At 40.7% G+C, this 27484-nt stretch overlaps 1 protein-coding gene and 1 long non-coding RNA gene across 4 annotated transcripts in view; both read right to left on the minus strand.

The window, feature by feature from the left end:
* Positions 1-26050, minus strand: part of gnao1a (guanine nucleotide binding protein (G protein), alpha activating activity polypeptide O, a) — a 92277-nt gene extending 66227 nt beyond the window's left edge. Inside the window, exons 1-3 of one of the 3 annotated variants that reach the window (XM_046395470.1) lie at positions 25281-26050; positions 24436-24478; positions 2979-3120 (exon numbers count right to left, since the gene is read on the minus strand). In XM_046395470.1, coding sequence (XP_046251426.1) covers positions 2979-3120; positions 24436-24478; positions 25281-25398 — 303 coding nt within the window. In that variant the 5' untranslated portion in view covers positions 25399-26050. The remainder of the gene's footprint in view (positions 1-2978; positions 3121-24435; positions 24479-25280) is intronic. The other 2 variants (XM_046395471.1, XM_046395468.1) reach the window with 2 other exon arrangements.
* On the minus strand, positions 11886-13716 carry LOC124062580. The gene is made up of 2 exons (XR_006843948.1): positions 12722-13716; positions 11886-12612 (listed from the first exon to the last, which is right to left on the minus strand). It is a non-coding gene; the product is annotated as an uncharacterized LOC124062580 (long non-coding RNA).
* Positions 26051-27484: the final 1434 nt, after the last annotated feature.

Consider the following 27484-nt stretch of genomic DNA (forward strand, 5'->3'; position numbering starts at 1 on the left):
TGCATGCACGGTGGAGGTGAAGGAAGTTTTCTCAAGGCACGTAACCTCACATCACTGATGACCACCTCAACAACACACACATCCACTGTTTTTTTTTTTCCAAAATGATTCTATGGCAACAATAATCCATCATGCCTCAGGTCCTTCCCTTCACCTCTGGCTAGAAATGCAATACTGAGATAAATTAAATACACGCACACACACACACACACACACACACAAGGAAAGCACAGATACACAGATATCATATCCTAATCAATAGGTGTATTGTTATTTCAGCCCTTGACTCTGAGCATCAGTAGCTGCATTGTGATTAAAATATACAGTGCCTCTGGATAAGGTTGAGGCCAATGACACGTGTCTGTTAGTGCATGTGTGTGTGTGTGTTAGAGAGAGAGAGAGAGAGAGAGAGAGAGAGAGAGAGAGTCCAGAGCCTCTTTTTCTGTAATGTTCAAGAAAACAAAGCAAAACCTGTGACTGATAGCAGGTTGAGTTCGAGGTCAGTTTAGACCAGTGTCTTCCACAGGCAATAAAGTCAGCACTGCATTCACTTAACCATCGTTATTGTTCCCGTCATCATCATCATCATTATTATCATCCCATTAATGCTCATCATCATCAAGAATGACACACTGTGTTGCCAACAGAACTGTCACGCTGTACAATACACAGAATATCTTTTTAACTGCACTGTTTCTTTGTATATAACTTCAAGAACAAAAGCATTAAAGACTGTATTTTAAAGTACCATTCCAGACTCCTCAGCCAATCTGCAGTTGTTGACCAAGCCTTTTTGTGTGGGCTAATAAATACCAGACAATGTAATCCTTTTACAGCTATATCCAATTGCCCAAATCAAAAATAGGGCACAAAAGTATGGCTAATTCAAACTGTGACAACTCCGGAGGGTTAAATACTGAGAAAACTAAGGGAAAGGCCTGGAGAGGTTGGTATAATGCAACACTGTGTCTTTGTGGTCCTTACATCTTTAATTAACCTCTTACCATCGCTCTGCCTTGAGAGAGAGCTGATTCTCTTTTGTGGATTAGACTCATAATCCATCGTTAGTGTATCATATATTGAACTTGTGTGCTTAAGGACTTAGAAACTGGACTAACTTAGATTGGCATGAAGGAATTTTGGCACAAGTATGACAGAGTTAGTTGGCAGCCTTTCCCTTTAGCCCTCGAATCAATGTCGGTGTAGACAGGTTAATAAATAAAAGATCCAGGGTGATGAAGAGCTGACAGGCAACAACAAAGTCATAGTCAAAGTTGGGTCGTCTTACTAAGTAATATATCACCAGGAAAATATGATTTAATATGAATATAAACAAAAATATGGATTTTTTTAAACAACCATATCATGTTATGTTTCTGCTTTACCTCTTTGAAAAACAAATCCAGAATTACCACACCGTGGTTGTATGCCGCCACATATCAGTCAAGTTGCACTTTACATGCACGTCTGTCCAGACTTACATGTAGTGACTGACAGAAAGCTTCATCATATCATCATCACAATTACCCAAAGCTCAATATGATCAAAACCAATGTGCTCTCAGACACCTTTGACCACCAAATTCTAATCAGTTCATTCTTGAGTCCAAGTGAACATTTGTGCGATTCTGAGGGATTTCCCTCCACACACTCCTGACATATCACATTCACAAGAATAGATGGACAGAGGGACGGGCGGACAACCAGAAAACATATTACTTCCAGTTGTGGCTGCTGCCGGTGCAGAGACATTAAAACAAAACAAACTAAAATAAACTCCATTTCTTTTACTAGCCCAGCTTAGATTATCACAAAACGCTGTGGAAAGCATTCACAAACGACCAATATGTTGCTGTTGGACTGTGCTTTCTGCCTGAAAAAGATGATAATCCATCCACCCCCAACTGACTGCACAATATAAATCATGCTGCTGAAAGAGATGCAGCTGCACACTGTGGGACTTCCTTCTTTCAACTGTATATACTGCAACTTCACAGGGGAGCTGTGCATGAACCTATCACAATCCTTGGAACATGTGCTTCCTGTGACCCTATGGGACGGTGACTGTGAGCGTGTGTCCTCCACATCAATATACTGCTCCTGAAAGTCTTTTGGTAGATAATTAAATCCAGTAGCAAGTTACTGCAACTTATATTACTATTACTGCTTATAGAAAAGTAGTACTACTTGAGGTAAGCAGGAATTTTTCATGCTCTCTGCATAAATAACACTCTGTACATTTCATTACCAGTGTGGGAGGAAAATGCAAATTTTGTGAGGTCATCAGTGCTCCAAAACAAAGTACTCTCAGAGCAGCTTTATGAAGCTGTGACATTAACAATGCCATCCACCTACAGTACACTGGATGCTTAATGTGTGCATTTACCACAGACAAAGGTACTGTGTACAAAGTCAAGCTAAAGATGGTCTCCACAGTATTCTTACCTTAACAATGATACACTCCCTCCAATTACAGTAACCAAAACAACATAATGTGACGTTCCCTCAATACCCATTCAGAGATGTGTTTTTTTGCCAAGAGGTCAGAGCAAGGGCCTGAAGCTGGTGGAGATCAGTGTCCTTCTCAGAGACACTTTATCAGGTCTGACACAGGAGCTGGACTCCTGGTACTTTGGTTGAAAGACAGGAGCTCTGTGTAAGGCACACGGTGCTCTCTTCTGGAACTACAGCATGTCTTATGGCATTCATCCAGTGGCTGTACTCAGGACAGGGAGCTCAGCATTTGGAGCATTAGCTTAATGGTTCATGATGACTGACATCTTCACTTAGCCTGATTCAGCTCACAGCTTGGGACTCGAGAACATAAACAATCCTGAGACGATTGAATCTGCGATGATCTTGTGTCTGCGCCACACTTCGCTGTGACTGCATGTTGACATACACAATAGATTTAATGGTAGTATCTGAAAAATGAGGTGTATATGTAACTGTGTGTGAGTGTGGAGGATCGGTGCTGACCTTCCGCTCTTTGTCTCCATACTCCAGGCCCAGCGTATCCATGGCACGCACGATGGCAGCCAGAGATTGGATGGTGTTGCTGTAAACGACAGGCTTGTACTGCTTTACGTCGTCACCGGAGAAACCGTCCTCATGGATGATCCTAAACACACACAAACACACATGTATTAGTCAGTGGGTAAAACAGTTTTGGCACTGTGACACAGAGAGCTGCCACAATAATGGATTCTTTCTTTTTTTAAGCAAAAATCTCAAACATTTTCTGGTTCCAGCTGCTTAAATCTCAGGACTCGCTGCTTTCTTTGTCATTTATGATAGTGACAGAGAATGTTTCACAATGTTTGATATTTTAATGGTCAAACAATTAATTGACTGATTGCAAAAATACTCAACAGATTACTCCATAACGAAATGAATTGCTGGTTGCATCCCTACCGTCACATACATATTCTCCTGACATGTACCTAGCAGTGCCCAGAAAACACAGTCTGCAATAATAACAAGTTTGCACATTCAAACTTGTTATTATTGCCAGTGTGCCAGTGTGCAGATAAATCAATGGTCAGATGATGACAGATGACAGATTTATAGAAATATACATTACAAAAGGTGCAGTGGATGTGCTCCCAAGGTATACTGAAAAGGCTAGCTAGATTAAGGAGAAAGAAGCAAGAATGGGGATGAGGGGCTGGAGAGAAACACAGGTGGTTAAAGGAGGTTTACAACAAAAACAAAAGAAAGAACGAGTTGGACTGGGGGGCAGCAAGGGGAGGTTCCATAACCAGTGGGCTAAGCTGACATTTAGGCACACAGTGCTAGCAGCAGCCCATCCTGCTGTTTTAAATGTCATACCATCTTTCACTGTAGCAAACTCACGGACACACCGACAGCAAGGCTCAAAGACAGTTAGACACTGGTTAGTCAGACAGACGGACTGACAGGAAGAAAGACAGATGGATAAATCAGACAAAGTCAAATAGGGGGAGATGACAGCAAGACGGGCAGCTAAGAACAACAGGCAGGACACCAGAAAACAACTGGCTGATACAAACAGACAGATACAGGTTGGGGCAGCATTGTGAGGCAATTCAGATAGACAACATCCCCACACAGAAATGAAGCTGGGTGAGCAAGCCCTCCTCACAGAAAGGACCGAAGAGAGAGAGTACTTCTTGAAAAAGATCTATCAATGTATTGCACATTCATCTAGTCCAGTATGTATCTCTAGCCTCCAGTGCAAGTGCCTATTACTGAGGCGGTGCCCTCCTGACACACCACAGAGATTAGCCGATGGGCACAACACCCGCTGATCTGTACAATGAGAGGAAACACTGTTTAACCCGCCTGCCTACCACATCTATGCTACACAGCTCATAACTAGTCTACATCTTCTGTAGCATACAATTACCTCATTTTGACAGACAGCCTTACTCTTGAAGAGATGAATCCAAAAATTACAAGTGTGGCAAATTCAAACTCCTACAGTAAGCTCGAATTTAAAGAGAGGTTTTTGATGACAACTCAAGACCACCACCCAGCAGAGGTAGGCCCTGACAATGCGGAATTATTATGGCAAGATTTGCTCGTGTGTGTGTGTGTGTGTGTGAAGAACTGGGAGGCTGTGTATTAATCTGTATGTGCACACTCAGATTTATGAATGTGCACATTCATCTGTTCATCTGTGAAAGAATCTGAAAATAAGTACTCCACACGCTCAATTTAAATGTCCTTTTATTAAGGAATATTTAGCTATTTAAATGTGGAAAATCAGACATTTATTAAGTTGATCTCTTGAAACTCTAATGTAGTATTTTGCAGTAGTAAGTTATAATACTACTATATATATATATATATATATAAACACACACACAGACTTGTGTTCAAACTCCCTCATTTAAATGCGAAACTAGTAATAACAACCCATAAGAATAATAAATAAAGAATAAAATTACATTATCACAACTGAAAGAGCTAAAGGATCAAAGCAGCCATTTTAGCAGACCAATTCTGACAGTGCTGCTGATCCACAGAACAATTGTTTGGAAGATCTAAAATTGCTGTACTTAGGGATACAAAGGATGGGAAGTATGCGGACTTGAGCGGTTTGGCTGAATAACTTTGGAGAAATATTTGAGAATTGCTGCTGTAGTGATAATGTTGGATTAAAGGGATAATTCGTGATTTAGATATAAGCTTTTTTGCTTTCTTGCCAAGTTATAAAGCAATATCAGTGTCACAAAGCCAGGCCAGCTATTTCCAGCTTTATGCTAACTTAATATAGTCCACCATCTAATCTATTAAAGTGCACTATTCTTTTGAAAGAGCATTCCAGATGTATGGTGAGCACAAATCATACCCACAACCTTTCTAATTTATTTACTCATTACTAACACACTGCAGTGTCTGTGTGTGTGTGTGTGTGTGTGTCTGGATATCTTACGAGCACGTGCCACTATACATTTGTATGCGAGTTGATGTGTATGTGAGCATGTTTATGTGGAGTAAGTCTGGATGTTTGTGGTCTCGAGGACAGCACGGTCCCGGGCAGTGTAATGTTTCAGATCAATCAGGCAGCTTGCCAGCCCTGTATAAATACACCAGGCTTGTTTACATCAGTGACTTTCACACAGAGGGCCAAAGGACCAGGACTTTAAACTAATGCCGTCCCATTGTCCCTGGGACCATAGAGTGTGCATTGTATATATGTGAGACCTGCAATGGGACAAAAGGGTTTCTTTTTATGTATGTGTCTATGTCTATATATAACTATAACTACTGCTTAGCAAAAAAATGAAACCAAGCCCAGACTACAGCTGAGTGTCTTCTCGTGTTAAAATCCAAAAGGCCACCTTTTTCTCAATTATAATGAACAACAAATCAATGTTTAAATTGGCGGGAGAGCTAGTTAGCTAGCAGCAAATTCCCACAGTGTGCTATGCTAACAGATCTTACAGCTAATTGAGCTAACAGAGATAAACACACACCAGGACTGATAGTTTCGGTTCAGAGCAATGCGTTAAAGGGTTACTTTAACCGAGTACAGTTTGGACGTAAAAATACTTTGTATGTCAATAGTCTTAACTAATAACCATAGATGATTATTACAAAGTAAAGAAACAACAATTTCATTTTGGGACAGTCTATATTAAATTCAGGACAGCTAAAATTGTTTTTCTGGATGGTCCCAGGGTGCTTTGGAAAAAGGTTAGCCTGGGGCCCCGCAAAGCACAGATCATTTCCATCGTTCCTTACACCAAAGTTAAATGAGGACAAACTCTTAACTGAATGCTGCAGTCTCTGTGGAAGCAGTGTGTTGAAGATGCCAAGAGGATGAGCCGTGTTTCACTCTTACATGAAACACCAATCAATGACAACAGAAAAAAATGAAATTAAGGACAGAGATCCTGGTAAATCAGGAGTCTTTCTAGCATAATATACCAAACATATGATACACAACAACCTGGTCTCTAGCATCATCACAATACAATAATATCTGTGTGCAATTTTAAAGCAAAGGGCATTGTACTAAAATGGTAAGCAATATGTAATTGTTAGATGTTTTTCTCAACCAGGAGAGGAATTTAGCTCCTCTATTTTTAACCAGTTCAAGTAGAAGTCAGTGTGGGAGGGTTGATGGAAGAACACAGCAGAATCATTACTGACTTCCTACAAAGCTAACACTAATGCCCTTATTACTGTGGGAAGAGAGAGAGAGAAAGAAAGAAAGAAAACAGCCACAAAAGGAAAGAATAAAGCTGAAAAAAAGAAGTGATTTTGTGTTTTTAGAAGTGTATGAAGGGCTGCATTAGGATGTGTGTGTGTGTGTGTGTGTGTGTTGGGCTGGCCGGCCTGCTGACGTGACCGTTCATGCACGAGGACCTTTTCTCATTACCCACTCTGCAAGCCCTTCTGTCAGCAAAGACGGAGCACTATGTGTGTGTGTGTGTATGTCCAATTTCCTGTAGCTTTGGCACAATCTGCACGGTGACCTGAAACATAGTTTAGTTTCACACCGAGCCAGACAGATGGACACAGAGACAGACAGATGGACAATTTAACCACGATCTTATTCCATGATATCATCGCATAGCCGCTGCTTTTCAGGCCAGATAGCTGGTGTTTAGTTTAATGACACACGTCAGTAAGAAACTCTTGAGCGAGTGTGTGTGAAACACCTAGGAGGTCAGGCCCTCTCTGCTACCAGGAAGTGATATGTATGGTCTTCAATCAAACTGCTGCTTTGAAAAGTCACTTTCAATTCGGTTTCATAAACATACAAAAAAAGGTCTTGGATTATGGGTGAGGAACATGTGGCTGTGGTGTATGTGTGTGTGTGTGATGTTGATGTGACAGGCCATGAAGGTTAGGGGTTGTTTCTTTAGCCACGCAGTTGCCTTTAAGACTGAGATAGCTAAACATTTTTCCTTGGAGGGCCGAAACTGAAACACCTATCACACTGTGCTGTGTTGCATTGTTGATATATAGATGTAATACCGAAGTCCAAAGTTCCCTTGAATAAAACAGCATAAACAGCAATTTATAATTAAAGATGTTCTTTACCAACACCTGGCAGGTCAAATCGAACCTTTTAGCAGGCCAACTTTGGCTTGCAGGCCCCACTTGGAGCAAACCTGCTTTAAGGGGTGCACTGTGAGGGAAAATGGTGTGCATCTCAGCAGATGTTAGGATCAGCCTGCGGGTTAAACCAGCCATGCTGATTCGGCAATTAAGTAATGACAACCAGTCTTCTGCTGTGAATCAAACCAATCTTCAAAAGCTCCCCTGAGGACCATATTTGTGATGTCACTAATTCTGTGTCCATGTTTTCTATGGTTTATGACTCAGTCCTCTGATACCTGGTTTTCTACCACAAACTGACATTTACAGTAAAGATTTATATTAACTAGAATTACTGCCTCGTGGTTATACACCACCATCAATGAGTTATGTAGCAGTTTGTATTCCTACCCTTCCATACTCACATAATATATGTAGTGAAGACTTAAAATAATTTAACATAAGGCAGTGTATTCCTTGGAAGCTATCACTGTATTGACATGTATGATTCCAGTGAATTATTTCCAGTGGGAAACATGCCGTGTTCGCTTAGAAACTATTTCCACAAAGGAGTACAGAGGACTGACAGTCGTGGTTCAGACTGCAGGCAAATCAGATTTGTTTTTGAAATCAGATCTTTTCGTCAGACTGCAAGCACTGTTTTTTGCAAGTCATCAGATTGGATCTGTGTGTGCACACATCACCAACCGATCAGCATGTTTTGCTGTAGTAACCATGTTGGTGGTGCAGCTTTCCAACATGAAAGCATAAGAAATGGAGACCCATCATCTCGCTCTCCTCCATGTCAAAATAACGACTTTCATTCAGTGTGTGTCTGTCCTGTGAATCCACATTGCTCTGCTAGTAACAGCGTGGATTTGATGTCATCCTCGTGTGCAGCACTGACACACACAAAAGTGATGCAAAAAAACATTTTAAAATCCCATCTGAGAACCCAACGAGTCCAAACTGTGATGCATCTGTAGAAATCCAATTCGAACTGCATTTCAACTCAACTCAAAATGTGGTCTAGATCCGACTTTTTAAAATAAATTTTATGTGGGTTTTTGCTGTCTGGACCCTAAAATCAATCCATTTACAAACTGGATAAACAGATTTGGACTGGCACTCCGAACGAAGCCATAGAGAGCTTCAGCAGCCGATGGACCTGTGGTGGACTGCTGCTATATGTCTGTTTGTGTGTGATTTCACTGAGACAAACAAAAAACAGTGACATTTCTTGGGTGTTGAAGCTACAAATTCTAGAACATGGATGCTTCACCCACATCTTCAACCCAGCAGCACTGCAGATGTATACTAAATTATTGATATACTTATGTAATTATCGCATCCACAATTCAGCATTTTTATTTATTTTTTCTTGGGGGGGGGCAGGTATCAATTTTTCCTGAATAAATCAATTTAAAAATAAATGGTAATGATGGTAGATTTACATTTTGTATAAATAATCTGAATATGCAATATAACTACTAATTATTAAATTAAATTGACAATTGATAATTTTGATAGATTTTGATTGATATTTTTCCTAAAAATGAAGTGGAGTGGAAGAAAATATTGAGTAAAGTACAAGTACCTCATATTTTTGTATTATACTTACAGTATTTTAATAAACTGTAGTTAGTTATAATCTTTCACTGGATATTTAAAATATGGACATTAAGATTTCTCATTTATATATCAGATTTCATTTGATTACTAATAATCAGTGCAAGTCCTGAAAAAAAAAAAGATCAGTCAGTCTTTAGTGTCACCAGTTGAGCATGTGACCAGACGTGAAATCTGGTCACATGCTGCCCTTCTGTTCCTGAGTTATGGACAGAAAACATTATGATGTCACAGTGAAGCTGACCTTTTACCTTTCGGGTATGAAATGTCACCACTTATTTAGACATCTGTGTGAAATCTGGCCCAAAATAAAATGCATATGAAGTCTTCAGTTATGGCTAAAACATGTTTTGTGAGGTCGTTGACCACCAAAGTCCCACCCGTTCATCCTCGAGTCCAAGAGGATGTTTGAGACAGTTTAAGGAACTCCTGCAATTAACATTACCAGGCCACCCAAAACCAAAACTGAGAAACAAAAAGAAGTTAAGTGTCATTAGTTTCCCCAAAATGTGGAAGTGGTCACCTTTACGTGTAACAATGACTTTATTGCTCTTGACAGAAGCCTGGGGCAGAGGCTTTTTATCTGAAAAGTCAAACACGGTACATGCTATGCACACTGTACAAAACTGTTCTTCATGCAAAGCTTCTCTTTTGTACGTGTTTTAAAGATACACACACACACACACACATGCACGCACGCACACACACACTGTATCAACCACAAAATGCCTGCCTCTCTCCTTTCTGTCTCCCATTATCCCCCACACTCATATTTTTATCCTCACACCTACTCATGTGAACACACGCAAACACAAGGCCTACAAACTGCACTCCACAATTAGGTCTTTATCTCAGTTCTGTATTGTTGCTACCGCTGTCTGTCCTAACACAACCGCACACACAGACACACACACACACTCAGGATCCTATGTGACTGGTTCTTTATCGCTATGCTGTGCATCCACTCACTTCGTGGTCTTTGTCGACAGAGCTCTGAGTCATGACAAAGTGCACACTGACCAACTCCTGTTGACACTTCAGACACAGTGGTCTGTGTGTGTGTTTGTACACTGTAGAGGAAGCACAAAGAGTGAAGGAGGAAAAGGGGATAAAAATGTGATGGGTGAGAATAGGTGTAAGAGACAGCATGAAAGAAGAGGGCGATAATCAGAAAAAAGAAACTATAAATAACCACTGGTGTCAGTAATACAGCCCCTACCCTGACTGACACACACACACACACACACAGTGAAACGGGCATCAGCTGCTCTGTCATTTGGCTCCACAAACTTGCCATCACACCTTGAGGTCAAGCAGTAGCATCCTGAGCATACATACTCTCAAACACATGTTCAGTGCATTCTTCAGCAATGGTGGTGAAGTTGCTCCAGGTGGTCCATCACTTTGGCCCAGACTACAATATGCTGCTACTGCACGGATATAGTCAGGAATTTTGGTACAAATACTGAAGGTTTCCAGGGGATGAATCCTACTGACTTTGGGGACCACCTGACGTTGACTCTGACCATGAGGTTGACATTTGTGGTCTTGAGCCAAATATCTCAACAAATCTTGGATGGATTGCCATGTGATGATATAAAGTCATGCTCACCTCAGAATGAATTGGAATAACTTAAGTAATCCCTTTAAGAGTAACATAATAATGCACTTTTGAAATTAGTAAATTATATTTTACTATGTTATCCTGGTCCCACTGTGCAGAGGTCATTACAAAAGAAGTTATCATCCAAGAGAATTCAGTATCCTACCCCCCAAAAAATCTGCAAAAAATTCATGATGTATTCTGGGACAATAAGTCCCCATCACATGTGCAGGGGTATAAAAAGAAGTTTGTGAGTTTTGTGCATGTCCTCAGTCCGCCGACTCTATGGCTCCTGATACCAATACCAACAGAGCACCTCATATGATACAAAACACTCAACTTCAATCACACACATCGCAGTACCCCTGCAGGGAATTGCTGTGACTAAAACCATGCAAATAAATGTATATATTTTTACTAAAGTGGGTACAAAAAGAATCAAATTCATGTTTGACTGGAGATGTATCAGTACTACTTGGTACTGGGTTATTTAATGAAACCCAGCACTAATGCTAACATCAAACACAAGCATGTTTGCACTGTCATTGTGAGCAAGTTACTGTGATATTAGTATAAAGCTCAAAGCACTGCTGCTTCAGTAATATTGTCCAGTCAATGGAAAAAAAAAAAAAAAATCCATGGACCCTTGGACACAGAATATTATGCACTTCAATACTGGTCTAACAGCTGATAAAATTCTTATTATATTCTATAACATTGGCTCAATGATCACATGGGAATCACTTAAAGGTTTAGTAACAATTCATTAGACATTAGTCACTATCTTCCTCTACAATATTACTCCAACGTTATTCCTTATTATTTTTAATATTAATATTTATTATTACTATTATATACGGACTTTTAACGTTCCAATGAAACCTATTATTAATATTTACTGCGTACCTACAGTATACACTGTAACACTGCATTGCAGCATGTGGTTGTTCTACATTAGGTCCTCTAGCGGGTATTCTAACCTTACCAATAAATATTCGCAATAACAGGTGATAGCGTTTCAATAATAATTAAGCTTCGTCACTGGTAAAACTCGAGATGCAAAGGAAGGATTTGCTTTCTGATAGTGTGACATAAGATGTGAGACATAAAACACAAGATTGCGATTAGGAAACTTTTATTGTTCATCAGAGGTGACAAAGGTTTTTCCACATGCAAATAGGCCAGAAACTATCATAACAGACAGAAAAGCAGAGTTGCTGGTGAACGGTGTGCCTGGATTCAAGCAGAACAATGCAGGTTTTTTTTGGCCCTGGCCATGACACACTAGACCAGCTCTACAGCCTCTCAAGGGTGCTGGAGGAGTCATGGGAGTTTGCCCAGCCAGTCCACATGCGTTTTGTGGACTTGGAAAAGGCTTAAGACCATGTCCCTCAAGACATCCTGTCGGGGTTCTCCGGGAATATGGGATGGTTGGCCTGTTTCTATGGGCCACCCAATTGCTGTGTTGTTGGAGTGAGAGTTTGGTTCGCATTCCCGGCAATAAGTCAAACTCATTGCCAGTTAGGATTGGACTCCGCCAGGGGATTGCCCACTCTAGGTCGGGTCAGGTTGCTGCCCCAAGTGAAGGAGTTCAAGTATCTTGGGGTCTTGTTCATGAGTGAACGAGTATTGTGGTGAAGAAAGAGCTGAGCCAAAAGGCAAGGCTCTCGATTTACCAGTCAATCTACATTCCATACCCTCACCTATGGTCACAAGCTATGGGTAGTGACCAAAAGAACAAGATTGTGAATCCAAGCAGCTGAAACGAGTTTCCTCCACAGGGTGGATGGGCTCAGCCTTACAGATAGGTCTGGGCTTCCCTGATGAGACTGCTGCCTCTGTGACCTGGATGAACCGGATGAAGACGAGATGAGACAAGATGATATTTTAGCATTCAGTTAGTATTATTTTATCACTCAAACCAAATTCCTATATTTTGTTTCAATAGCCCTACCCTCCACATTTGTGAGCCTTTTCTTCTCATGGGAAGAAATGGTCTCTGTGACAGGAGGATTAGGAGTTTCGACCGTTGTTCAGCTTCTGAGAGTAACAACGTATAACCTGCTGAGGAACAGTCCTGCCTCCAGGTACGGTCATGTGCTGATGGTGAGTACTTGTGCCAAGGGACACAGTCTGCTTCATAGTAGTTCAGCAGGGATGTTAGGAGCTGCACACACAAGTATAAAGCCAGGCAAACAGGAGAGCGGAATAATTACAGTTCAGTATTACATCTGGGAAGACCTCATTAAATCTGTCTGCCATTATCTCTCTGTTTCACTGTCACAGGTTATCTCTATCTGCCTCTCTCCTCTTTCATCCTTCATTCCTCTGCCCCCTCCCTTCTCTCCCTGTCTCTCTATCTCTCATACATACACACACACACACACAAACACACATACATATACATATATATATTTTTCCACCTCAATATCATACTTGTCAGTTTCTCCCACTCACTGTCATATTCTCCTCCTCTCCATTCTTACTCCTCATTTCAAATTATTTCTTCTTTGTTACTTCTCTGCACCCGCTTCCTTTCTTTTCCATCTGTAATTAATTATTAATTAAAAAACATACCACTGGCACACCCTTTCTCCCTCCCCAGTGACTGATTTCTACAGGGAAACACACACACACACACACACACACACACACAAGTGCTCACCTGGCAAAGCTCACTGTGACAGCTGCAGAGAGTGCAGTGTCATAACCGTTGCCTAATTAACAGTTAGGTAACAACAGCTGCAGAGCCACACCCAAAATCTTACAATAAAGCCTTGCAACTGAGGTATGACTTGTGTATTTTTCTATGAATATTTCTCTCCCAAATATATTCAAAATCATTATTAGCTGAAAAACCAGACAGTATCATTTGTCTCCACTCTACTTTTGAAACCACAGGACTAAATATGTTAGAAATTCAATGGCCCATTAGAAAGCACTATTTTGTTATCATCAGAGAAGATGAACGGAAAGACTGTGGCAAAAACTCCTGGGCAAACATGGCAAGGCAACACTAAACATGGTAAGGCATGGCAAGAAAAAAAACAAATGATCCTGGCATGGACAATGAAGACAATGTAACGCTCAGACAAAGGTGACTGGGAAGACAAGGACTAAATAGACAAGACAACGAGACACAGGTGACACACATTAGGAGGAAGAAAGCAATCAGGAAAATCAAAAGCAAAGCTACATGAAAACAGAACACACAGGGGAAGTGACCCTTTTCAAAATAAAACAGGACATGACAAAAACCTTGAACATAATACATGGAAACACATGACAAGACAAACATGAAACATGGCACATGGACTGAAATCAAAAGACAAAGCATAACAAAAAAACCAGGCATGACAGGGGCCATATGTGGTCAACATCTTGGAACTATGTTGTAACAGTGATATTGCCCATCCATCATGCTGTCAGGTGTGTACATTTCAGGTTGGATCTTGGCATCTTAAATTACTTATTTGTAAAAGATACAGAAATAAAAGTTTAGGGTAACAAATAAAGAAAAGCCTTTTAGTTGCAGTTTCTTTTTGTTCCCTTTCTGTGTTTTCTGGGGATTTGGTTAATTCACTAACCTGCTGTATAGTGTACAGTCTTTATTTTTACTTGCTGTTTCTTTAAAATTTCCATTTGTTGGGCCAAGATCACTTATTGGCAAACCTTGGTATTTCAAAAATTTTGGCTATGGCTGTAGTAGTCTTTGTTGCCAGTAGACTTCAAAGGGAATTAATAAATATTTCTTACATGAAATGCAGCAAACCTAACAGCTATTAAAAACAAGTACAAACAATGTAGAGAATATGTTTTTAGCATTACAGTAAAGTATGCATGTAAAATAAATAGCAAAATAAAATAGTAACTCTTGTTCCGCAGCCAAGTTGTCAGTATAATTATGGTAAGTAGTTGTTCTAGGAGCAGCTGATAAAATCAGTATTACAGCCAGTATAAGTCAGCATGTGTTCTTACAATTTGGGTAAAGTGATGAAGCCTCCAGACAAGCTGTCAGAAGGAAAGAGACAGGCAGCGACGCAGAGAGAAGTAGGACCACGGGTTTAATCAGGCTGTCCCAGATACAAGGCTGAAATGTAATTATTCAGCTTTCCTGTCTTCCCCTGTGTCAATATTACTTACTTACTTACTTTGAGGGATCCAAACTGAGGTAAGCCCAGTAGACTAGTGGTAACTAACAAATGAGGCCTCACTGAATTCCACCAACCAGAGACACGGCTCTTTTCTGGCTGAGGCACAGCAAAACAATATTATTTTTGAAACTGTAACTATCATTTGGACCATTGACATATCTAAAGATGGAGGGCATGTCTCCACTTCCTCTCACTGTACAAAAGAAAGAAGAAAGAAATTATCCCAGATACAAATGCTGCCATCTTGTTCTGGTGACATCATTTGGAGCCAGAGTCCGTGCAGTAGTGATCGGGTGGTGTAGTTGCGGTATCAAGTTCTTTCTTGTACATTTGCTTGACTGAATAGCGAGCTGTCAATCCTGACAATTCATCCCCCATTTTAAAACATCAGATAAATAATTAAAGCCAAACTTGGAAAAATGAACACCTGAACAAGCATCAGTGTGACAAAAACTACATAAAATTACAAAAACCATGTTTGGGAAAAGTTTATTTGATGTATAATTTGAGTTTTGTTTTGGTCCATGTCCCATCTGCTAACATGGAGTGGGAGGGATTTCTGACCTCTACTGCAGCCAGCCACCAGGGGGCGATCAAGATGCTTTGGTGTCACTTTATGACGTCATTTTTATAGACCATCAATAAAGATAAAATTTTTCACATTATCATCTACAACAATTCAATTAATTTGGGCTAATTACAGCAAGGCAAAAACACGTTAAAGTTAGTTTTATAAAAACAAAAAAAATCTAGAAAGTAGAGTTTATATTGAGCCACTGCATCTATTCAGTTTCTAGTTCCTGACATTTCTGTCCTCAGCTACAAACCCAGCCATAGTCACCATCAGCTGACTTTATATCAGCTGAGTGTGGTCAGTGTAACAAGACTCCTTTGTCTCACTGTGCACTGAACTGACATGAAATCTGCCAAAGAGGTCTAACACAAAAAAAACACACTCACACAACCACATCAACATATGCACACAAGCAAAAGCACAGACAGAACAAACAAACACACAAACACAATTTCCACCCACAAAAGACCTTTGTTTTTTATAAGACGCCCTGATTAGCGCAGACCACACACACAGTCATACTGACCTGGTCTCATACAACTGTGCAGACAGATAGAGAGAGATGGCTTGGAGCAAAAACAGCCCTTAATATATGAGAATAAGGTACGTGACAGACAAAAATTATCTCAATATTCAAAGTAGTGGATATGTTACCACCATTCATATTGAATGATTATTGGCAGGCTAAAACAAGGCCCTCCACATCTGAGACATTAAGAAAACACGGACACAGACCACTAATTCAAATGTCACGAGGATCAGCTGGTTTGATACCAGTCATCATGTAGTTGCTGGTCACACCTGGTAGAAGCAACAACAACTCTGTTACTATTCTGCAAGGAAATCTGAGGTTGACAGATGAATACATTTTTTCATTAGTTTTGGTTTCATGTGTAAAATGTATAATTAGTGTGATAAAGCCGTTGCCATAACATGCACAAACAAGCAGATTAAAGCTGACTACAGTAGTTGTCTTTAGCATGTCAGTCCCCTAAAGTGGAAATATGACGCATAAATGCGCACAGATCCCAGTTTACACATCGCTACTCAAGAGGGCTGGCTTACTAAGTGGAGCAAGAAGAACATGCTGAGAGAGGGGTCTGTGCACTGATCTGTATTCTCACTAAGGATGTTTCAAGATACCACTAACTATTCCACATATCTGTCCTGTTCATGCTGCATGTAGCTAAGTAGCTAAGTGTAAAATTAACATTTTGGACAGTAAAAAAATATGATTGGCCAATGAATTTTATCTTCCAGTCAGCTTGGCAGGTCAGTCAGTAAGTTAATTCCAGACAATCGATGCAGCATCCTCTCTGTCTGGAGCCACCACTCTGCGGTTTCACTTAACATGCCGACGAAAACACTTCTAACAGCCTGTCAACACTGAATAATCTGAATCTGTACTAGTAACTCAAGTTATCAAATAAATGTAGTGAAAGGGAATTACGAAGTAACAGAAACTTAAGCGCCTCAAAACTGTTTCAGTACACTGTACTTCATTGCACTCCATCTCTGGTTAAACTTTGAAACAATGATTTTATATTTTTACTGCAAATGTGCATCCGTTCCAAACATCAACTATAAGTCTCTTTCATTACTAATAATCACCTTCAGCTCAAAGTTCAACCCCTAATAAGTAATGCAGAGATGGTAGCACACTGTAGTAAGGATAAGACTATTTGTACACAGTCTACAATGTAGTTTTAAAAAAAATATTTTAGTTATATCAGCAACAACTATTTGACAAATTAGTCTTGGCAGTAACTTCCTGTCAAGAAACACCACGGAACCAAAAAACAACACGTCTCCAGCATCTCTAAATATTGCGGTTGTGTCATGTTCTTTAAACGGCACTGACAAACTTTCACACCTCGAATGTTTCAACACAGCATCGCTTTTAGTGGCAACATGTTGACAAAACTGTCCAAAAGTGTCCAACCGTGAACATGCGTTGAGGTTGCTTTACTTTACGCAACTTTGTGCAAAGTACTACAAGTACTACAAGACGGATGTAAAAGCAGAGTGTGGAGATGTGTATCATGTGGAAAGACTGGCACAAGTGAGGTGCGCTCAATACAGCTGACAGAATGAGAAGAAAAACAGAAAAAGAGGAGTGGAAGAATTGTCTTCATTTGGAGTAATGTGATGTGTATATGTGAGAAGGCTTTGATAAATTGTGTTTGTCTGTTTACAAAATGCGATTATAATTCAAACTCTAAATGCGCACGCTGTTATCAAAAACTGCTTGAGCGCACAAACACATGAGACGTCGCTGTCGTTTCGCACAGCTCACTGGGGCAGCCAATCAAATCATTCCGGTGATGAGCACGCCCATGGCTATATTTAACCAATGAAGAATTACTATCTGGCTGATGGACTGCTTTAGATGACCAGTTACAGAATGTATCTTCATGCAAGATTTGAGTTGGTGCCAATATGCCCCCACCCTCCACTCACTCCTCCTCTCTCTCTCTCTTCGTACTCTATTTTCTCTCCTTGTATCTCACCGTCCCGAGGAACGGAGGCTAATAATTATCAAGGAGAGCAGAGTCCAGAAGAGGAGTAGCCTTTGCACTCCGTCCTCGACAACCCTGTCCTCGGCTCCCTTTATCACTTCCCCTAGCTTGCTTAATAAGTGAGAATATGTTCCTTCCCTTGCCAGTCTCTCTCTTCTCTTGCTCAAAATGGCTTCACTTCCCTCCCCTTACCTCCCCAACCTCATTTACACTTATCCTCCCTTTACCCTCTTCTCTCCTCTGCCGTTTCCTTTCACACTCCCACATCAATTGAATTTTCCTCCCTGGCAGCTTCTGATGGGTGTCCCTGTAACTCTGCTCTTTTTTTTCCTCTCTTCTCCCCATGTTGTCTCCCTTTTCACTTCATTCTCCATCACTCCTCTCTTCACTTCATCCTTACTTCCACCACTTTATCAAGTTCAGTCCTTTCAACATCTTTCTTTCTTTCTATGCAGTGGGCATTTATTTGCCTTCATTAAAACTCCCTTTCCCCCCTCTCAACCTTTCCCCCTATGCCATTCTACACAAAACACCATCTTTTTTCCTCCATCTTCTTCCCCTTCCCCCTTTTATTCTCCTCTTCTGAGGCTTAAACCTAATTATCTCCTGCTCCAGAGAAACCACACACACAGACACACACACACACGGTGGGAACAGCCTGTGGGAAGCAGTGCAGCCGTGAGGGACGAACAGCGTTTGTTCTCCCTTCGGCCAGTCGCCTCCGATCATGTCAGCGTGGCACAAACACACACATTACATTGTAAAAGAGAAGGCCAGAGATGAAGTAAAGGAGAAAGGCAGAGAGTAAGAAGCTCTGTACATTCGACACACATCAAATGACTGGCTGATATTCCTTTCCTCAAATCATAATGACAGAGTAATAGTGAAATAGTTTGACAAAAATATATCAACGAATGTCAGGTCAGTTCCTTTTCTGTTTTGGATTGACACGGACAGCTACCTTTAACTGGTTTTGAAAGCGTCATATCTCATCAGCTTATCAAATGCTTTCAAAATGTTACACAAAAATGCACTGTGATCATAATTTTTACTAAATACTCTATGGAAAATAGTTCAAACAAGCGATCACAACATCAAACAAATGAAAAAAAGCCAAGTAAAATGCAAGAAACAGCTGCCACTTGATTTTAGACTATTTCAAACACCTTGTCTAATGCAAGAAAATTCAGATTACCACAAACCAAAATTACAGACACCTTACATACAAAGAAAAAAAGCAAGAAAAAAACCCCCACAGATCCGTGCTTGTTAGTGAACAAGCAATAATAATTGAATATAAATCATACTAAACACAACTGTTTCAGTCTGGTTACATAAGCTACAATGCACAGATGAGGAATGCCTGTCTGGTAGAACTGTCCATGTATCTTGAGCTGCGACACTCAGGACATTCTAAGCAATTATAAACAAGGATGATGAAATCATTGGCTCAACATTGTTGTTTGAGCAATAGAGGCCATGTTTATTGCTGCTATTCAGCACCAGCAAACTCCATTTATTCTATCACCTCTTATGTTGAGTTTATATAGTTTTATATGGGTCGTAGACTGTTAATGATTGAAAGCGACTTAATCGGGTATGAAAAGATGTCATGGTGCGACTCATCTGGCTAGCAGGAAGAGAGTCTCTGTGCTGCCAGGGGGCTGAAGAGCCGCTTTCTAAACATATTCAATGCGATAATGACCGGCTGAAAACAGAACTATCAATTACCTGTGGTGCAACGTGCAAGAGTGTAGGAAAATATTGACCGGAGTGCTATTAACTCTATCAACTCTCAAAAACACTGTGTTGTTTTTTAAATTGTTCAGCTTCATTTTTTATTTGATTTAATTTATTTTATTGACGGATGTATTTATGTTAATAGTGGTCATTATTAACAACAACAAATGATTAATTTCTTTGTTCAGACTGCATAAAAAGTAGTGCGATGATGTTTAATGTTACAGATAAAAATACAAATAAACTTTTTACCTCAGATTTTATACCAGCCACAACATTAAGTGGTGGTCAGTCGCCATACACCAAGCCAGAGCCTTGTTCCAGAGCACCCACTGGAGAATTAGCCTGACATGTTCTGGTTGAAGCACTCGAAGGTAACCCCACACAAACCCACACAGAAAGGTCGCCCACCAGGACTTCCTTCCTGTGAGGCGGCTGAATACAATCTGTTCTCGTATAATTAGTGCAATATTATGCATGTGTAATTGTTGCTTCATTTCAACAGAAGTAGATTAAAGAGTCTTTTGTGAGCCAAACAGACAACATATTGTTTTATCCCCTCTACTCCTTCACTAATGTCAGGATCATTATTTTCAGTGTCTCACTGAAAATAACAAAAGCAAATCTCTGCTGCTTTCCTGTAATCTCTGTACCAATACTTAAACCTCAAAAACCAGCTGTGCTAGGCTACGTTAGCTATGTGCTACTTGTGCTACTTCAACAACGCAAGCTGTTGTTAATACATTTTTTAAAAGGCAATGAGTAAGACATGACTGTTCTAATTTGACAGAAATTTCATTCTTTATCTACTATCAGTGGACATTACATATTATTTTCTTTATTTTGGGTATTTAATTGCTGGAAATCAAGCTAGTTCTCACTTGCTAATGAAGCTGAACTTTAAACACAAAGTCTTCGGGGCAAATGAACCAGGAGTCGTTGATTTCTTCCCAGGAAGAATTAGACTCATCTCTGGAGTACTAAACTACTACCTGAAGCAGAGTCTTTTAGAGCAGAAAGCAAACAACTCACACATAATTAGAAAAGTACAAAAGAGAGGGGTCACACTTTAACCAAGCTCTAATCTTTTCCCCTCACTTTTTCAGTGGCTGTGCCAGGCAGTGGTTTCCTTGATTCTGCTCAATTACGTGAAAATATTATCGCATTCAATTATTTTTCTCACACACACAGCACTGCTGGAGAAGTCAATTTGCCAGCTGGGGAGCAAGAAAACCTTTGCACACGTCTAAACACACACCCACCCACACACACACACACACACACACACACAGGCACCATAAACAGATGGTGTAACACGCAAACGTGCACAGCGCTGCAGACACACAGATATGTTGTTCACACATGACCAAGTCCCTTGGGCTGCTGGCCCAAATACTACATTCACTGATAGGTAACATGTACATATGTAAAGCAAACACACAGTCCGATCATTCACGTGTTTCTTCAGCAAATCATTTTTTCTTTAAATTTCCTTTTTGCGTACAGTCAGTTTTTTTCTTCCTTCTTCTGTGCTGTGGATTCACACTTTGATCACCTTAGGATGGATCCATACATAACTGTAATCCACACATTAAGGTCTTAGGTCTCCCTGTTGCTCTCTTTTTTCTATCAGTCATGCACTCACACACACACACACACACACACACACACACACAAAGTGCACCTGTGCCACAGAGATGCTATCAGTGCTTTGTTTTGAGTTATTGTCACACGGTGAATTCATCATCTCAGACACCAACAATCAGTATTTCAAAAGAAAGATGGGAAAGACACAACATGTACAGTTAAAGATAAGGAAATTCCCTTAAAGAACCCATAGAATAGATTCAAAACTTGTAGCACAACTGCAGAGAGGTAATAGGCTCCTTATTATATCTCCACGCACTGACATCACAAGCACAGCTGCGCCACATACTGCAGCTCAAGATACTCACACCATAAAATCTAAATCTAAATCTAATCCACTCATCTCTGTCTCTCTTTAAAAAAAAGCACGCACACACACACACACACAATTGGTCACTTAAGCATGCCCCAGATGTTAAAAGCACTGTGAAAGAAAAAGCAGTAAGGGCTTTCCACTCCTCTGATGTGGTTCCGGAAATAGCAGAGTGTCTCTGAACAGGAACGTAAAGGCTTCCCTAGCAGGGCGCTGTCCACTTCTTGAAAAGCACCTCCCACCTCTATAATATCAGATGCCTTTTGTAATCAAATACAAACACTAACGAATACTGTTAAAAACATACATTTTTGGTTTCAAATTGCACCGCACAAGCAGTTATGCCAGTTTGGAAGATATTTTTGCCACTTGTGCAACTGGAAAGTTGTTACATTTTAAGTATGTGACACTGTGTCTGACTGCTGTAAAGCATCTGATGAGGCCACAACAAATCATGCATGGTCATTTCATCTTTTTCTTTGTTGAGGCACATTACATCACATTACTCTTTATCCAGAAATAGGGACGACTCTAAGAAGCATGTAGAGTGTATTAAATAAAACCTTGAAACAAATAACAACCCGTCTGCCAGATATGATCCCATCAACCCCTGCATATGTATCAGTAAGAATAGCACGTAGACAGTAATCAGACCACAGAAACACAGAGGTGGCATGGCTGAGCACTGGCTCTGATGAAATACTGTAAAAGCCATTTAATAGTAGCAATCACACACCCATAATGTGTGTCAGTGACATGTAACAAGTGTAAAGCAGCAGTAACCTTATGGGTCACCTCCATTATATCTGTAACAGCATAATACCCTTACACCTACACGTACCAACCCAGCCACCTATTAACTTTTATTTGCATGACTCCAAGTCACATTAATGTGTGATTTACAACAATTCAGTGCATTCAATGAATTCCAAAGGTGCTACTATACATACATTCAATGAACCCGCTGGGAGCATTGGTCAGTCAGTGAGCAGAATATGCTGTGCTGCTGGAATGACCATTGACAGCTGAGAAACAGGCTCATCTGGATCCACTGAATCATGTCCTCATGTGATATGTCACTATACAACCACAGCCAAAGCCTATTATCAGCTAAAACTCATTCGGCTGTCTGTAAAATGACGCAGCAGAGGAGACTGAAGAAAAACCATATGTCACGACAGGATTACACATAAATGACGGGGGAGGGGCGCGCTTCTGATGTACAAGCTGATACGTGGTTGACCTTAAAAAGAAAACTGTAGTAAATCCTGTAGATATATTACAGGATTATTCAAATCATATAGTAAATACAAAAATACCATTAAAATATCATACACTCTGCACTAAGCACCACAGATAAGTCCCTATAGGAGCTTTATAAGGATATTATATGATATCATCAGAAAAATGAGACAGCTTTAATTAAGTCGCTTAACTTCCTGTTAAGTAGCACAGGTACACAGTAAGTCCCTACAGGAGTAAAACAGGAGAATGTGGTGGTATTTTAGCAGAACTACATCGGACTGACCTCTAGTTAGAAGGCAGGCCCTCACAGACAATGCCACTGACATAGTGCTTTCATGGGGATATCATAGGCCGCAGTAGTCAGTAGCAACTGACTGTACCATAACAAAAAGCAGATATTTAGGGGTACAGTTAATGATTATTTTCATCATCAACCAAAGATGTCCAGTTTCTAATGACATAAAAAGACAGATAAAATTTGAGAAGAAGAAGCCAATAAAGTTCTGGCATTTTTGCAAAAAAAAAAACAGAAGAGAGAAGCAGTGACAGATGTGGGAATATCATTATATATTTATGCTAAAGTAGGTGGAGAATTGTTAATATAGTAACAATAATTCTCTGCTGTGTACACAAGCTAACCCCTCCACATTGGAATATCGTATGTTTTGATTGAAAAAAACTACACTACATACATTTCAGCAGCATTAAAGTGGACAGCGAGTTTGTGCTTGGAGGTTTTCTCTGCCCCTTCTATCACAGAATCATTGACGTGGAAGGGAGAAACAAAACAGATCTGAGTCTCATCCTAAGACCTTCACAACCTACTACTGAGTGATGTCAGTGAAAGACACCCGTCCGAAACCCGAATAATGTACGTCTAAGAAGTCTGTTTAAATTGATGCTATCATAATTACTTCAATTTGATCCAGGATTACTACTTTAACTGGGTTTGGGGACATGGCCACACCTCAAATGTGAAACATCTAATACAGCAAAGCAGCAAACCAGATCAGTGCTTTTATTATTGGATTAAGTGAAGATGAGTGTACAGACAGTGACAGAACAGAGCCTGTGCGCATGTAACGCATTTCATAACAGTCTATATGATAGAAAGCCCTTTTTGAAATATTTCCATCGACACACAGCAATAAAACACTGCACCTGCGCACCACACAGAGCAACATCAGACGTTTGACAAGGGTTGAAATAGTGATGCTTGGGCAGATGTTGGACAAGGCCAGTTAGGACTGAGGTAAGCGGTCAACTGCCAGGCTTTTAGAAGGAAAAAAAAAACATGACACAAAATCAAGGTGCTATCAGGCTACAGTCAGAGGCCCATTTTGAGCCCAGGCTGTATATGGTGTGTGTGTGTGTGTGTGAGTGCATTATGAGTGTGTGAGAGACAGAAAGAAAGAGTGAGACAGGGACAAACATATGCACTATAGGGTTATTAGACCGTGCTTATTAGAGACTTACTTCATCTGTTTGACGATGGTGCTTTTCCCTGACTCTCCAGCCCCTGAGGGATAAGAGACAAGAAGACAATGTAAACAGGGTGTGTGTGTGTGTGTGTGTGTGTGAAAGAGAGAGAGAGAGAGAGAGAGCAAGATGGAGAATAGGAGAGAGCGAGAGAGCAGAGGGGGTGGGAGAGAGAAAAGAAAGGGAGAATCAGCCTCTTAAAAACCTAAGTGAATAAGAACAGCAGAAACGGGGTGGAGATAAAAAGATGGAGAAAGTGGCTGCACCCTGTCTTCAACATTCCTCTAATTCACTCCATCAGTTACCTCCACCCACCCTCTGTTACCTTATGGTGAGACAGATTAAATAGTTACAGGCTACTTTCTTTCCCACACACAATCAATGAATCAGTCTCACACCCAAAACCAATGAAGCAACCCTGCCTGTGCTTGGCCCTCCATTGCTGCAAAGGCCTACTGCCATCTTCTTTTCTCTAACACTCATCTGCTATTATCTGATGGAGTTCTCACCTTTAACTTACATACCGACTGATTCTGCAGAATGAAAATTTTTATCCATCTGACAGATCTGTAATGCATAAAATCCTATTGTAGCAGGAGGCTTCAAAGTGATGTAATAAGAAGGCAGGGTGTGTTAGAAGGCGAAATCAAGCAAATCAGCGCCTCTCTTTGCCCATATATTGGCTTAGACGTCATGTTTTACATTTATTTCCACTACTACCTTCAGTGATGATCATCTTTTACTAAACCACCAACCTCCCCCGACGCCACACCTTACACCTCCCCAAACGTTTCATGTCTCTAGCGGGGCTCTACAGGCCCTACGGTCGGGGATTCTCTTACCCAGCAGCAGCAGTTTAACATCTTTGGCCGCGGTGAGACCGTCCTCCTTGAGGTTTTTCTCGATGGCTTTGCTCCGGTCCAGAGCCGCCCTCTCCTCTGCGCTCAGAGTACATCCCATGGTTAGAGAACACAGCTTGATAGCGTTACCGATACCGGGATCCACGGCAGAAAAAGCAACGAAAAGCTGGATTCAGTGAAACTGGAAACAACGCTGGTTGCAAATCCTTTTTTTTTTCTGTCTTGATTAATTTCCTCCTTCTCTGTGCTATGCCTTCGAGCCCTGGATGATCCCTCTGTTTCTTTCTTTCGCTCTCAGCACAGCTCCCTCTCTCTCACTCTCTCTCAAGCCGGGGACACGGTGCTGTTAGAGCATTTAAATCAAGGATCCAGTCGGTTTGATCCACAACGCAAAAACAACACGATGTAGCCACCGCAGTTGTTTGTTTCTCAAGCTTGGGGTCGGTGGTGGTCTGTCCGTCCGTCCGTCTTCCGTCTCTCTTCTGTTTTTGTGACGGTAAATCACGGTAACGGTTCTCTTCTTCTCCAGTCGACGGTAGTTTGTGTTACTGGGCGGCGGTGAGCAACGCTCGCATCGTCTGATTTCAGCACGGCTTTCTCACGGCGGCTCTCAGTGGACCTTCCTCCGTTTGGCTCCTCCGGGCGGCGGGGACTCGCTCTGTGACGGTACTGCCTCCCGGTAGCTCCGGTAGGGACTCTGTAGTTCGTTACTTCTTTCGCTCAATTGCAGGTTGGTGACGTCAGAACAGTGAAAAAAGTAGTGAGCAGAATGGAGAGCATCCATACTCCCAGTGGCGCGGCCTGGTGGTGCACTGGTATATAGGACTTTGCCATCAGTAAGGAGATCTGTGTTAACAAACAAAAAAAAAAAGTTTAACAGTAAAATTAATAAAACGAAATTTGATTGTTATGGAAAAATTAATATGAAAAGCTGTCCCAGTAAATGTTCAAAAGTTAATTTGCATTATCATTAATGAGACCTATTCAATGAGGCCCACCAAAAGTCAACCCCCGAGTAAACATATCGATCAAGCAAATGCATAGATTATTTAGACCGGGATGCGACGGTCTTTCAGCCTTGTTTCTAATCCTCCTCCTCTAATCCTCCAATCCAAAAAGACCACGATGAGAAAAGTGCTGACAGCCCAGCCAGAGATACTGAACTTAATGGGCTTTGGTCGAGAAGATATTTTATGGTAGGGCCATATTTTCTCACTGATCAACAAGCTCAGTGAGCACACATTCATTTACTATCATTAACTAACCTGCGATGAAGTGTTTGCCACAGACATAAATTCAGAGAAATGTTTTGAGCCTGAAAGTTCACGGGTTTTGGAAAAGGTTTTACAATCAAGTTTCACTTCCTTCAAATATTCCAGCCCTATCCCCCGCCCAAGCCCTGTTGTGGGTGTCATCATTGGGATATGAAGGTTTTTCCGGGGCACATTCAATCTGAAAATGGTGTGCTCCATATTGCTATGGTTTCCAGGCCGAACGATGTTGAACAGCTTCTTCCCCTCTGCTGTTGGTCAGTTGAACACCAGCTGATTAAAATATCTGCACTTTAGCTACTTCAGTACAGTCACTGGTCTATGCTCGTGTCATGATCCACCTGCTGACCATTTGCACTGTTTACCTCACCCTACTTGCACTACTTCCACGCTTTACTACCTAACATTTGTACTGCCCCAAGAACCACATTATTTTACTTATGTTATTTTATTTTTTTTTTACCTTATTCTATTTTATTCTATTCTATTATTTTATGTTCTCATTCTTACGTTCTAAGAGACAAATTCCTAGTAATGTGAAACCTCTTCACTTACATGGCAATAAAGACGATTCTGATTCTGATTTGATGTAGGTTTTTTTCTTTTGGTGGGTTTGTCAGAGCTGTTACCCCGTTGTACAGTTCTGTGTTTGTGCTAGTGAATACTCAATCTGTTTCTTTTCTGTTTAAATAAACGTTATGCACATTCTGTGGCCTAGTCATTGTCCTGTGACCTAACTATGAATTTTTTGTTGTATGGTAACAGTTGGTCCAATGTTATGTTGAAAATGATTTGGTCCTCTTTGTTTTTCATAACGTTTCATTAGAGGCATAACTCTAGTGATGGCGATGTTGCGTGTTAGACTGTACCAGAACAAATGCTGTTTGCCCCTTGTAGGTTCTCCCAAGGCAAACT

This window comes from Scatophagus argus, chromosome 7 (assembly GCF_020382885.2).
Source record: "Scatophagus argus isolate fScaArg1 chromosome 7, fScaArg1.pri, whole genome shotgun sequence".
NCBI lineage: Eukaryota > Metazoa > Chordata > Actinopteri > Scatophagidae > Scatophagus > Scatophagus argus.